General features: G+C 38.2%; 1 protein-coding gene across 1 annotated transcript in view; it reads right to left on the reverse strand.

The window, feature by feature from the left end:
• Window positions 1-7,530: 7,530 nt before the first annotated feature.
• Oda (Ornithine decarboxylase antizyme) overlaps window positions 7,531-15,202 on the reverse strand; it is a 91,651-nt gene continuing 83,979 nt past the window's right edge. The window contains 4 exon segments of the mRNA XM_067774481.1: window positions 7,531-9,081; window positions 9,164-9,402; window positions 9,468-9,522; window positions 9,524-9,689. Coding sequence (XP_067630582.1) covers window positions 8,800-9,081; window positions 9,164-9,402; window positions 9,468-9,522; window positions 9,524-9,689 — 742 coding nt within the window. The 3' untranslated portion in view covers window positions 7,531-8,799.

The following is a 15,202-nucleotide window of genomic DNA, read 5'->3' on the forward strand; positions in this document are numbered from 1 at the left end:
TAAATCTACAATCGGTTAGATTTTCACCTGCGCAAAAGAATTGACATACATGACCTCTACGCCGCTGTGCAAATTGGAAAGGACCTCTCCGAGCCGTTCGAAACTTAATGAGGTTTCAGACAAGAGAAAATTATACTAAGTGCAGAACTTATCCGCTCTGGAACAACATTCTATAAAAGCATGCAATTACTGGCATAAGCCAATGGCATTGATATTATTGCCCTGAATACCCGCCCATAAGCTCTGCTTACTTTAAACTGGAAAAAGAAGCGGAGCAAAGAATCAGCGCATTCGCGCCTTGGCAACCATGCCACTGTTGGCAAACATTTCGACTTCGTTTGTTTGGAAACCAGAGTAACACAAACAACATCAGCTCTGAAATCCAGCGAAGAATCACCCAATTAATGCTATTTTGGAGTAGGTAGGAAACTGAAAAATCCTTCGTCAAACGAAATTATGCTCTAGAAGTCACTTATCGTATATGGTACCCGTCCTGCTATATGGTGCTGAAGCATGGACCGCGACATCAGATGAAACGGCTCTGGGATTGTTCGAGAGAAAAGTTCTTCGAAAGATTTACGGATCTCTACGCAATGGGGACGGTAGTACCGAAGACTCCGCCTGGCAAGCGCAGGTTCGGTCGTTTTCTCCTCCAACCCGCGCGTCCTACATCACTGACCAAGCCTAATTTAAAGGCGTGTGACGCCAGAAGGCAGTGTCCAGTCAGAATACCCGTCATGAGTCTACATTCATCTATTTTTGATGATTGAAGCAACTTCGTTAGTCCAAGGTCATAAAATCAGCGCTAGTCCTTGAGTGTGTGGAAAAGCTGAACCAACTAGGAGCACACAATGAATTACTGTTGGCCTGGGTTCCAGGCCACAGGGGAGTCGAGGGAAACGAGCAGGCGGACAGCCTGGCCAGAGAGGCAGCAACGGTACGACCTATTGGTCCTGAGCCGTTCCTGCCAGTGGGCCCGCAGGAAATTAGGGGGCATCTATTGGCAGAAGAAAAGGAAAAGAGGGAAGAACACTGGCGTAATATGCCAGGCCTAAGACAATCTAAGCTACTGTTAGGGGGTTATTGCACAACTCGATACAGGGCATTTATAGGCCTCTCGAAAAACAACCTAAGAACTCTAACAGCAATTCTTACAGGACACTGCAGACTGAACAGCCACATGCAAAAGCTGGGTATAATATCAAACAACACATGCCGATTTTGTGACAGATCAGCGGAGACGGCGGACCATGTCCTCCTGGAGTGCGATGCAATCTCAAGACGTAGAGCTAAGTTTATGGGCTCACCATGGCCAGAGCATACTCACATCAAATCCCTCAAGCCAGGTGAACTGCTAGGGTTCATCAGAGATGTCGGCTTGGATGAGGTGTTGTGAAGCAGATGAGGGCACAATAGACCAATGGTCGCAGTGCGATCCTCAAATAACTATCTATCTATCTAGTCCAAGGTTGTAAGACCTCCACATAACCTTCGACACTTTAGAGCCCCGCGCTTGTACCCATGCCTTTCCCGCTTGGTCGATCATATCAACCTCTCGCCTTCTCTTAATTTCACGTCTACGGAGCAAGCTTCAAGGGATGCGTCTTTTTTTAGCTAGTTCATTCGATTTTTAATTCCCATATGACCTGGGACCCAATATAGATGTATGCTTTTTCCCGTTCCGATTCTTTCCAGGGATTGCTTACACTCTAAAGACACACTTTTAGATGTTGTGCTATGCCGCCTCGTCCGCCATTTGAGCACCCTTACGCCAACCATCCACCTCTATTGTGGCTTTAAGAGCCCCCTCGAAACTACGTTGCTAATTATAGGCAACTTTTTTTTTCGAGTTGCGTATAATATTGAAACACGGTACGTATACTCAGTAATTTTTTGATGTTTTGTTTAAATTTATTATAAAGACTTGTTTCCTCCAAGAGCGGTGCCGCTACTTTACGACCGCTAAAGTGAGCAGCCGGTATACTCACCGTTTTGAGCGGCACCGCTTTGTTGGAAACGTCGAAGTTAGGGGTGAACTTCACCGTCTTAGTTTCCACATAATTACTTTTACACTGCAAAATTGTTGACAACATACTCTATAGCGGCAACGCTTTCGAGGAAACCAAACCTTAAAACTTTTTTTATATATTAAAAATTCAAAAAAACAATTACCAAAAATTACAAATTTCAAACAAAATCATATACATAATACATCTATTCGTATGCAAACGTCGTTTTGATTCAACTAAAAACACGTGCTGACCCGTGCGCATCTTGCGCAACCAATATAAGTCTCTTTTTAAATATCAACAGAAATCAGCTGTTCTATTAACTTACAGCTTGCGCTGGCATCTGGCGTATACTAGCAATTGTCGTCAATCAATTAAAACTTACAGCTTGCGCAGGCATCCAGCGTACAATAGAATAGTGCCATAGTACAAATAGATTTCTTTGTGTGCTCACAATCGTTTATTTTTAACAAATTATTTTAATAAAATATAGCTAAACAAAAGTACTACGACCAAAATTGCCCAAAGCTCGCTAAAAGCCCGAATCTCCCGCTTCCAAAGGCAGTCGGTTCTATGTAGGCGATGCAAACCTAGAAATCATCAACATCTACATCCCTCCTGCCACCTGTTGCCCCATTGGATACCGCCCTAATATCAGGGCCTTACTCACTGGCAACAATCGCATTATCTTAGGCGATTTCAACGCCCATCATGATCTATGGCATTCAAACTTGCGGGCGGACAGTAGGGGTGAGATGTTGGCGGATCAAATAGAAGAAACGACGTTCTGCACAATAAATGGAGACGCCCCCACACGTATGGTAGGAAGCTGTCACAGCTCGCCTGATATCTCAATCGTGAGCGCAGAACTCGTAAACTGCGTCAACTGGCAGCCGATGGTAACATTGGCATCCGACCACCTGCCCATACTTATTTCGCTCGAGCGTACCGCCGACTTCATCGTCACTGAAAAACGCACTTTCATAAACTTCAAAAAAGGAAAGTGGGAAGAATATAAATCCTTTACAGACAACCGCTTTGCTGCCCTCCCTATCCCGACTGATGCTCGCCAAGGGGAGTGTGCCTTCCGTAAGGTCATTGAATCCGCCTCGGCACATTTCATTCCCGCCGGGAGAATTCCCGAAATCCGGCCCCACTTCCCGGCGGAGGCCGCAAACTTAGCGAGAGAACGTGACCTTATAAGACAGCTCGATCCCGGCGACCCCCAAATAAGGGATATAAACCAACGCATCAGATTGCTTGTGGATGAACACAAGCGGGCGAAATGGGAGGAGCACCTAAGAGGTTGTAACCTCTCTACCGGTGTAGGTAAATTTTGGTCCACCGTAAAGTCCCTATCGAATCCGACTAAGCACAAAGACAAAGTTTCCATCGCCTTTGGCGACAAAGTGCTGTCGGACGCGAAAAAATGCGCGAGCGCTTTCTGGCGACAATATATAATGCATCCTACGGTCGACAAAGATAGACGGAGAGCCAATAGACACGCACATAAACACAAATTCAGCGCGTCACCAATCACCATCACCGCTAAAGTGGTTGAGGACGCCATTGGTCGTGCTAAACCATCCAAATCAGTGGGCCCAGACGGCATAGCCATGCAGATGCTTAAAAGTCTAGGGAAAGAGGGTTTCAAATATTTAGCGCATGTCTTCAACCTGTCTATTTCCACCTTTGTCATACCCGAGAAATGGAAAATGGCCAAGGTGGTCCCGCTACTAAAGCATGGGAAACCAGCTAACATAGGTGAGTCGTATCCTCCGATATCTCTCCTATCGCCAGTGGCAAAGACGCTTGAAGCCATTTTGCTCCCTTATTTCCAAGCAAATTTGTAGCTAGCCCCTCATCAGCATGGCTTCAGAAAACTCCATAGCACTACCACCGCGCTAAATGCCATTAGCACCCAGATAAATTGCGGTTTAAATCAATACTCCCACCATAGAACAGTACTCGTAGCGCTAGACCTATCAAAAGCTTTTGATACGGTCAACCACGGCTCGTTACTGCAAGACCTGGAAGGGTCTACCCTTCCCCCATGTCTTAAAAGGTGGACCGCAAATTATATGGGTGGTCGGCAGGCATCGGTGCGATTTAGAAACGAAACATCAAAACCAAAGAGAATTAAACAAGGGGTGCCACAGGGTGGTGTTCTATCCCCACTTTTGTTTAATTTCTACATATCTAAGCTACCTTCACCACCGGTAGGAGTCACAATCGTTTCCTACGCCGATGACTGCACAATAATTGCCACAGGCCCAGGCCCAAAGATCGATGCGCTATGCAATAAAATAAACGGCTACCTCCCTGATCTCTCCAGTTTTTTCGCCTCCCGAAACCTGGCATTATCACCGACTAAATCTTCCGCGACCTTATTTACAACATGGACGTCCCAAATGTCGACCATTTTGAACATCCACGTCGATGGCACTACGCTACCGACTGTTCTACACCCCAAAATCTTGGGTGTGACGTTTGATCAGGATCTACATGTTGGTGAGCACGCAGCCGCAATTGTTCCGAGAATTCAGACCCGTAACAAAATCCTCAAATCCCTCGCTGACAGTACCTGGGGAAAAGATAAAGAAACGCTCATGACTACATACAAAGCAATTAGCCAGCCGATTACGTGCTAGGCGTCACCCATATGGTCGCCAAGCCTAAAAATCACCAACTGGAAGAAACTACAGGCCTGCCAAAATACTGCTCTCAGAATCGCCAGGGGCTGTCTTCTTATGTCCCCAGAACAACATCTGCATAATAAGGCGAGAATACTCCCCATCAGGGAGAGAAATGAGATGCTGACCAAACAGTTCCTGTTGAATACCCAGAAACCTGGGCATCCCAACAGACATCTGATTGATGAACCAGCACCGCCTAGGGGCTTAAGGAGTCATCTCCGTAAGCATTTTGAGGAAATACGGCACCTGAGAACCCAGCCGTATGAAGTGAAAAAACACAAGCAGGTCCTTGGTGAACTCCATAAACAGGCGTCGGATCTTTATGCCGGGAATTGCCCGGTGAATCCAGTACTTAAAGAAAATTATCCAAAACTCGCGGAAGAGGAACGCATACTCCCCAGGGAAACGCGTGTCACTCTTGCTCATCTTTGTTCTGGATACTGTAACAGGTTAAACTCTTATCTATCCAGAATCAACCCCGACATACAAAATGTATGCCCCGCTTGCAATGTGTCCCCACATGACACCAACCATCTCTTCAATTGTAATGTGGAACCAACACCTCTAACACCCCTTTCCTTATGGTCCACCCCTGTTGAAACGGCAAGTTTCCTTGGACTCCCGTTAGAGGATATTGATGACAATTTGTGATCGGTCGCGGCTATTAGGTAGGGCGAGCATTGCTACAACAACAACAACAACAGCCCGAATCTCCATCTTTACAACCAAAACTTTATTTATAGATTTGGATTCCAAACAAGAGCGAAAAAGGGACCCGTACATAAAAACAGCAATTAGAAATAATATATGTGATTATGCGTTGTCCCTAGTCCACATATTTCATTAATCCAATGCACCATTTTGGAGCTATAATGGTGTAAAAAACGGCATTCGATAACAGATCGTATGTAACGATTCGACCCCTGATTAAGGTTCAGTTGGTCTTACTTATGACTAAAAATAAAATAAATGTAAGGCGCGATAACCTCCGAAGAGATCTAAGGCCGATCTTCTCTTCCAATTTGCGTCGTGCTCCTCTTGATTTTCCCTACAAATTGGCCGGACGGGACCTACATGTTTTATGCCGACTCCGAACGGCAGAAATACACCCGGAGCGCTTGCCAAACACTGCCGAGGGACGACCCCGCTTAGAAAATTTTCTTCTAATTCAAAAACCTTATTTCTAAAATTTTGATGTTGCTTTGCCCGGGGTGCGAACCCAGGGCATATGGTGTGGTAGGCGGAGCACGCTCCCATCACACCACGGTGGCCGCCAATTACTTATGACTATCAATAGAAATTTTACGCGTCCAACGCTTTTATTTAATTGTCTCATCAACGCCCTAGATTGATGAGGAGTGTGATGACTAGTACCTAGGACCTATCTAATTATTTTCTATATTTTAGTATTATCATTACTTCATGTATGTAAGTAACGTTTTCAATAAAAACGTTTAACTTAAAATTTTAGTTCATTTAGTGACTCACTACTACAAGGACTCTTTCCTGTAAATTTGTTACAATCTAAGTCCTCAATACATAATCCTTCCAAAGGTTTACTCGACTCTGCGCCACGTATGCTTGTCCCTCCTCGAACTCCAAAATATTTTGATGTCACTTCTACCGGACTGTATGTAATATATTTATTTATTTTATGTTGCAAATATGAGCCAAATCGGACATCATAGGTCCCTTTGTATTCATGTATATATTATGTGTTCGAAATATGGACCAAATCGGACCACAAATACGATTTTTTTTTGAATATCTCGATCCTTGCGCCACTTAGCGGCGATTTTTCTTCATATGTCGCTTCTATTCTTGTATGCATTATGTGTTCCAAACATGTACCAAATCGGACCACAAATACGATTTTTTGAAATATTTCGATCCATGCGCCATCTATCTGAGTTTTTTTCTTATTATTGCATTGTCATCGGGTTATGAACTATATTCCAAGTTTCAAGCTTGAGCTTATCGGGAAGTTACTTAAATTTTAATTACAAAATTCGTTCACAACGGCCGTGCGGCTGACCTGTCAAGTTAAATAAACCGGTTTAAAAATTCTTTCAGTCGCTTTTATAATAAACGGACATTGTAATCTGTACTATGGGTAAAATTGTCGTATAATTGAAAATTAATTGCTTTGGACAATCTATCCATTTGTACTGTAATACAAATATTTTAAAATTGAATTAGATTTTGGATAATAAAAGGTGAAGTAATATTTATTGGCGACCGCCGTGGTGTGATGGAAGTGTGCTCAGCCTACCACACCGAAGATCCCAGGTTCACGCCCCGGGCAAAGAAACATCAAAATTTTAAAAACATGTGTCTTTCAATTAGAAGAAATTTTTTCTAAGCGTGGTCCCCCTCGGCAGTGTTCGACAAGCAGTACGAGTGTATTTCTGCCATGAAAAGCTCTTAGTGAAAACGCATCTGCCTTATCTGCAAGTTCGGAGTCGGCATAAAACAAATAGGTCACGTCCCGCCAATTTGTAGGAAAAATTAAAAGGAGCACAACGCAAATTGGAAGAGAAGCTCGGCCTAAAATCTCTTCGGAGGTTTTACTTTTTTACTTATTTAGTCTTCGAGAACGGCTGATTTGATACAATATAGTAATGTCAGTATAAACGCCCTCTAAGAATGGATGTAGAAACACTTGTCTCAAACGAATTCAAATTGAGATTTTCGGGAAAATTTCTTTATTAAACAATAAATATCTTTTGGGTTTAAAAATTAAATTAACTTCTGGAAAATAAAACTACGTCTGTCACTGCACTTACCGCTCGAGTTATGCCTTACAAGAAAAAACATTAAAAGTCTCCGTTTTATTACGCAAGTTTATTTAGTTTTGGATAATTTATATAAATTAGTGTTAATGATTCACTGTTAAAAACTAAAGACATATATTCTGATGAACCGATCAAACTTGTCATATGTTCTGAATGAATTACCCAATTATACTACCATTGAGTATAGATTTTCCATAGAAAAAACCTTTTCGCCTCATGCGGAGAGACCATAATTAAGCTTCAGTTCATGATTCAAAAATACTTCAGGAGCAGATTAGAAACTAAACATAGAATGTAGCCCAATTGGATACTATTGATTTTTGTTTACTTTTAAAATAAATGATTTATTGATGTTGTTTTTTTGTGAATTTGAAATTTTTGTTAGTTCATGGATACGCATTTTTGTTATCAAAATTACTTTTGTAATAAACGGAGTTTTCTTGAAATAATAATTCATAAGTGAATATACGATTAAATTAATACATAATAATTTGAATGATAATAAAATATTTCGAAATATAAAAGTAAATAATTTTCGACAATACCATAGCCTAAGCCAAAACAGCCACAACTCGAAAAAATTTTATACCGATCTTTGGCGTAAATGGATGCCTAAAACTTCACTTCATAGCACTAACGTCTTTTGCAACTTGGAAAACTATCGTCTGTGCTATTCAGAAAACTTCAATATAAAACTGATTTGATTTCGAGTGTGACACTTTTTGATCAAGGATGCGTTACGATATTTAAAATAAAATTGGTAAATCAATACATATGTTTTAGAAATTGATAAACGAGTTTTACGAAAAATTATCTTATTCAAAAATATGTCATAATAAAATTAGGTTAAATCAAAATTACCATGGAATTCACATTGATGTTTTTGTTAGTAAAATTAAAGAATACGTAAAGATTTTTAAATATAAATCATAAGTAAAAGATTTGAATACAGAGTATGCCAATGTTATTTTTTTGCATATTCGTATTTAAAATTTTTTTTTTACATTTTTGAATTTTATATTTTTTTTTACATTTTTTTTTTATAGTTAAGTGGTTATGAATAAAGTACGATAAATTTGCCTTTGCTCTTAACTTTATTTCTCTAAGTTGACATATGCGTATGCGCGTCAGTATGATTTGACTCAGATCAATTCATGCCAAGATGGTTTGTAGGCATTTTCAAGTTGTCCCTTTTAATTAAACTGGAATTTTAAATACTGGATTTAGGTGTTAATATTTATTCCAATTTTTAGTGATCGAGCCATTGTGACAGACTTTTTATAGTTATTGTTTGTCAACTTAGTCTTCAATATGGTAGATGAAGAAGAAATTCTCAGAATTGGTAGCGGCTGGTGGTGCCATCGGTGACTTTGCTGACAAGGGTTGGAAACCCATGATCAAAAAGGTCTCAAAAAGACGTGCACGGTCCGATCGATTCTTGGGTACACACAAAACAACTGCATCAACATCCAATTTGTCCTCAGCGAATTCTAACAAGGAGATGAATGAATCCTTAGAACCCTCTGGAGGAAGCTTCTCAGGTAATGCAACGTATAAGATGTTATTAACGGGATTCAAAACCTTTGAGAAATAAAATTCCAATTTCAGTTAAATGAGCAATATATTTTACATACTCAATGATCATATATATATATAGTCTTACCGATTCCCATTCCGTAAACTTGTTTTCGGTTACGTGCAATTTGATTACTATACGAGTTGGATTATCATGTTGAAGGATATGCTTGACCATCTCTTGGCAATCGTCCTCCGAGTATAGCGAATGAACATCGCCGCTACGCTGTAAATCGCCGCCATCCGTATCAGAACACTCCGACGAGGAGCGGCTGTGTTCGAATACACTGCCACCAGCTGAATCCACAGAAGTCTTCCGAGAATGATCTACAACGCGAATAAGATTAAATTAGCTAAGCTGTTGCTTTACAAATTATTTTTTACAAACATACCAGTTAAGAGTGACGCCCTATCGTGATCAGTTCTGTGGTGGGTAGGGACATCAAAACCACCACAGAGGCCCTACGCCGAGAGAGATAGAGAAGGACTCAGTCGACATGTTGGTAGCGCAAGAAGAATTGGAGATAGTGCGCATCTTGGATACATTGGGGAATCCAAGAGCATGTTCATTAACTTCTCTTCTACTACTGGTACTACTACTAAACGTTGGGTCGCTGAAATTAATATATAACAATAATTGTATTAATAGAACGTTTTTTTTAGTGGCGAGGTCAATATAGAACGACTTTTTTTGCCCAACAAGATCAAAAGATATACATATGTATGAAGTTGGGTAATTTATATTTACTTATTTTATGTATAGAGGATTTGAGAGTGTAAAAGTTTTGTAAAACTAAAAAAAAAAAACCTAATGGCAATTTCACACAGAGGCTTAATGAAATAATTAGTCAAGTTTTCTACATTAAGGGCTCAATCTTCCATACAAAATACAAATTCTTAAATGTCTCATTATTGCTTTATTGATTGCATAATCGATTGAAAAATCTAGTCGGTTTTGCTTGGTTATTTGTCCGTGTAACAAATCGTAGCTCAACTATATGTTTGGCCATAGATGAATGGATTTGCAACTCTTTGTTTCGAGAGAGCGCTGTCAAAATGCACATTTTTTATAACATTTATGAATGATGCCACTCAAAACAAAAATGAATAGATCTGAAAATGGGGATTTTTGACATACATTTCGGTGATTATAGTTTCAATCATTTAATAAAATAATAGTCGTAAAATATTTATTTGCTTAAAGTTATTTTACAATAATACGACTAGTTAGAGTTAAATATAAACAAATCTAAGTAAAATTTACATTTCGATTAAATTAATTAGTCAAATATTGTAACGCATTTAACTCGCAGTGAAAACCATATATTCTTTTGAAATTTCAGTAAATCGGACCTATGATATAATAGTTAACATTATTTAATGGATAGGGCTTATCCTGCATGTCTGGCGTTCCAGGTTCTGTGATCAAAATGGACTGGTTGCATCGGGAGTTCATATTTACAAAACCTATTTTTAATGATAACTTTTGAATGGGAAATAATATTTACCCTCCGCCTTCGAACTAATAATATTTACACTAAAACAAGTATTTTTATCCTTTCTTCCATAATTTTTGAACGCTATTCTACAGTTGTAGGTCAAACTAAAGTTTACCAAAATTTTTGGCACGTTTTTCGTTTTGGCTGGCACATTTTGTGTTCTGGCACCCGCTTCAGCTGGCGCGAGGGATTTATCTGTGATTGTTGCCAGCAACAACTAGAAGATAAATCCCTCGTGAGAGCGAAAATATGAGAGCGTAAGCAAAAGATTCGTATCAATCTAATCTATGTGTTTGGCTCATCTCATCAGCTCATTAAAATAAATTTATTCATTTCACTGGAGTAGGGATTGTCAGAAGGAGATGGCAAACTTAAAATGAAATCAACACATTGACAACATTTTCTTACAACACACAAGAGCTAAGTTTTATGTTTTCAGTCCTTTCCATTCGTCTAAAGGGCTCCGGCGATTAACAACGAGATTGACTGAATTTTGTGTGTGTTAGTGCAGTCGGGTGGCTTCGTGACCATTGTTTACTATATAGTTTGGCAGCTTAAGTAGAGGTTATGTTGCGAATAGAGTGGAAGGCAGTGGACTAGGCAGTCGAATGTCATATAATGAAGGAATGGTGTTCGGAGATTTTTCAAAGTTAAAAAAAAAAATGATAAAAGCTTTAATATAAATAAAAATATTGTTTTAATAACAACAAAAATGCCATATATATTCTGTATACATAAATTTGTAAGTATTATCTCACTTGAAAATTTGAATTAAATAATCTAAAGTTTTGTTTTGAAACTGAGTCGAGAACTGTGCGTGTGAATGTGCGAATTTTCACCGATCAGCTGTTAGTTGCGCTACTTGGTAAAATTTACAATGTTCGTGACACACGTATTTGTTCTCAGCTACACGTTGATGAAAATCAAAAATGTTTGATTTTTTAATTTGACGCTTGCTTATTTGATAGTCGTGGGGTGTGATTGACTAAACAGCAGTGTTGTATTTAGTTTATTCAAAATGAACAAGTGCGCGGAAGAACAGCATTTCATATTAAAATGTATTGAAAATTATCAATGTTTACCAGCATTATGGAATGTAAAGCGTACGTTGCGTACAAGCTTTTCATCCACAATTTCTTTTTATCAATCTTTTTCCTTTTCTTTTTATTTAATAACACTTCTGTAGTTGCAAGTAAAAAAAATCATCGTCCGATGATGACATTCACGTCCGAACGCTGCGGCATTGTAAACTTTACCAAGTAGCGCAACTAACAGCTGATCGCTCAAAATTTGCACACACACACAAACATCGCTAATGGCCATATTACGGAAATCTTAGGGAAATTGAAGTTAAATTTTTAAACAGACATAAAATGTTATAATTTTAGAATATATAGCATCTAGGACACCTTAATTGCAGTAGTTGAAAGAAAATTTTTGGTTATACTCAAGTATTTAATTATTTTTTCTAAATTTATCTTTAATATTGATGCAATGATTGATCCAATGCAACTCTGGTCTTCCTACTGTTCTTCATTCCACTCTATTCGAGTGCCTATTTTGACGGCCTGCGAGTGCCTTCCACTCTATTCGCAACATAACCTCGAATTAAGCTGCCAAACTATATAGTAAACAATGCGCTGCGGTTTCTCAATGCAAATGTTGATTGATGGCTTCTTATTTCATAGTCGGGGGCAGTGTTGCCAGGTTAGCCTTTTCGAGGCTAGATTTAGCCTTTTTTTTTTGCCTTTAGCCTCGAAATTTCGGGTTTAGCTTCGTGACTTTTTTCTAGCCTTTTTTACTCCGAATGTATTTTTGAAAATTTCTAAAATAAAATAATTTTAATAATTCCTGTGAACACCTAATACCTAATAAATATGAGTTCTCTACAAAAGATTAATTCTTTTTCTGCTGAAAATTCGTTGAAAATTTCAAAGCCAGATGTATTTTCTTACTTTGAAAAAGAGAAGTATAGTTATTCTTCAAGTCAAATAGCATTAATAGCGCTACAGTGGCGAAAACTTATAACTATACAATGGAAAAATGTACACTCCACCACGGAATTTTGGTCGGAAGTCCGAGAACATAAAAATGCATTAAATGCATTTTTTAGAACTTGTCGAATTCATATTTAGTTTTTTAGTATTACCACTCAGTAACGCGAAGGTTGAAAGAATTTTTAGTGGCATGAAAATTCTGAAAACTAAATTAAGGAACAAATTAAAAATTAATATGCTTAATGCGCTGCTTAATATTAGATGCTCGTTAAAACGCTTATCTAAATGTTGTAATGACTTTGAAATTACCGATGATCTCATATCTATGGTAAATAGCCAAACTTTATACCCAGACTTATGCTCTTCTGATTCTTCAGACGGGAATATTTTATATAGATAATTATTTTGTAATATTTTTTTATGTATATACACATATGCAATCATTTAAAGTAATTCCACGTGCTAGTCAAGGAAAATGTGCCTGATATGTTTTGAAACAGGAAGTTATTCTTAAGCTATGTTTATAAGTTTTTATTTACAAATGTGTAAACTAAAATATAAACAAAATTTTATGAATTAACCAAAAAATTTCTGGCCTTTTTTTAGCTTCTTTTTTTTCTAAACTTAGCATTTTCTAACCTTTTTTTAATGCCAATCTAGCTTCTTTTTTTTGCATCACCTGGCAACACTGGTCGGGGGCATGCGTCAAATACCCGACACGCACACATATAAAAATTAAGTCAATCTCGTTGTTAATCGCCCATGGTTCAATTATGTACAGGTTGGCTCATCTCATCAGCTGATTTTATTTATGTCATTGCATGGTCGAAGGGATTGTCAAAAGATGGCAAACTCAAAATGAAACCAACACATTGGCAACATTCTACTTACACATACAAAAACTGCTAAGTTTTATGTTTCCATTCCATACCATTCGCACCAACACCAATACACAGATTTTGACAATTTGAACAGACATATTTTGTTGCTTTACAGATGAGCCAACCTGTATATAGTTGAACCATGTAATCGCCCTTAACACCAACCCGCTGATTTTGACAATCTGAACAAAGGTATGTTGTTGCTATAGAGATGAGCCAACCATATAGTTGAGCCATGGTAACAAATGACAATCAAAAATAAATTATTTTCAATAATTTACGAAAAATAAAAAAAACACGAAAAAATTCAAAATTAAATTTTCACTGCATTTGCTGCAAAAGATAATACGGCTTTTTCGAAAATAGGCACATATTTGGTTAGGTGCAACATCTATCGGTAGTTACGCATGCATTTTATTTTGATTGAATTTCCATTTAGCTATTTTTTGTAAAAATTAAAATTTTTTTGGGGCTGCTGACAGATGACTAATGAAGCAAAAGGCCCTGTATGAAAAGGGAAACTTAATTATTTCATTAAATAGAATTGTGATTCGATTAAGTTTCTGTGTGAAAATGGTATAATATCCACATGCATTTATCATTTAACATTGGAATTTTGTTGATGCTAGCCACGTTTGTTTGCAAGTCCTTGTTATCACTTTATGATGCTGTATATTATCTTTACTACTTTATCAGTTGGATGTATGCCTGTTTACCTTACTTGAAATTGTTTATATTTAAATACATTATTCACTTGTTTACATAACCTCGATACCCATCGTGATGATAACACTACAAGCCTGTAGAATGGGTAAATACAAATAAGTCTTAGATAAGATTATGGTACAGAAAATCTCCTTCCTACGATAAAAAACAAAATTTTTATTATTTTTTTCGACGCGGCAATGGGGGTCATATATTCGCTTAATTCACATGTCATCATGTGAAAATGGTTTGTGTTCGTATGTTAAAGTGGAGATAAAAATTAAGTAAATCTTTAAACTTTTCACTTGAAATGTGCTTATTAAGTAATGAATATAGAAACTGTTGCACTAAAATATCTGCGTGCTATACTCTCATAACTTCGAAATATTCGACCCATATGAAAACTACCCAAGTCCACAAGGGGTTGATGAGCGCAATACAAAGCTGTATAGCTTCAAAGCTTCCGCAACACATTTGTCAACCTCACATTCGCGAGGGGAATCGTGTTACGAGGCTCTGGCAACCCCATACTCCTAATGACACTAAAGGGTGGGCGTGATGGCCTAGAAGGTTTAATGTGGTCATATTAATCGTTCCCGGGATGATCGGGCTAGTACCTTTATGGTGCTTTGTTACCAGATCTGTATCTGGCAAAGGACCAGCAACATCGATAATACTCCCCAAAACCTTCGGGGAGTGTCTTTATCGGTAATGCAATAACAACAACAACCCCAATTGGGGTAGCATTAGTTGCGGTAGGCGACGTTTTTTAGATTTTTTATGCATTTTACACTAGTCGACCAAATCAATAATATAGATCAAAATAACAAAAAAAAAATTAACAAGCTGTAGCACAGAGGTTCGTGCCTCCGCTATTAAGCACGACTTGGGGGAATATTTAGAATAAGGTGCCACGATTTTCCAACTTTTCTTTTTTTCGAGGGGTGCCGGGGGTCCTAAAAATCACAAAATTATCATCCGCAACTCTAGGAAACTCTTAATTTATGAAATATAAGCCTTTTAATTTCCAAATTTAGCAAAATTT

This window comes from Eurosta solidaginis, chromosome 3 (genome assembly GCF_040869045.1).
Source record: "Eurosta solidaginis isolate ZX-2024a chromosome 3, ASM4086904v1, whole genome shotgun sequence".
Lineage (NCBI taxonomy): Eukaryota > Metazoa > Arthropoda > Insecta > Diptera > Tephritidae > Eurosta > Eurosta solidaginis.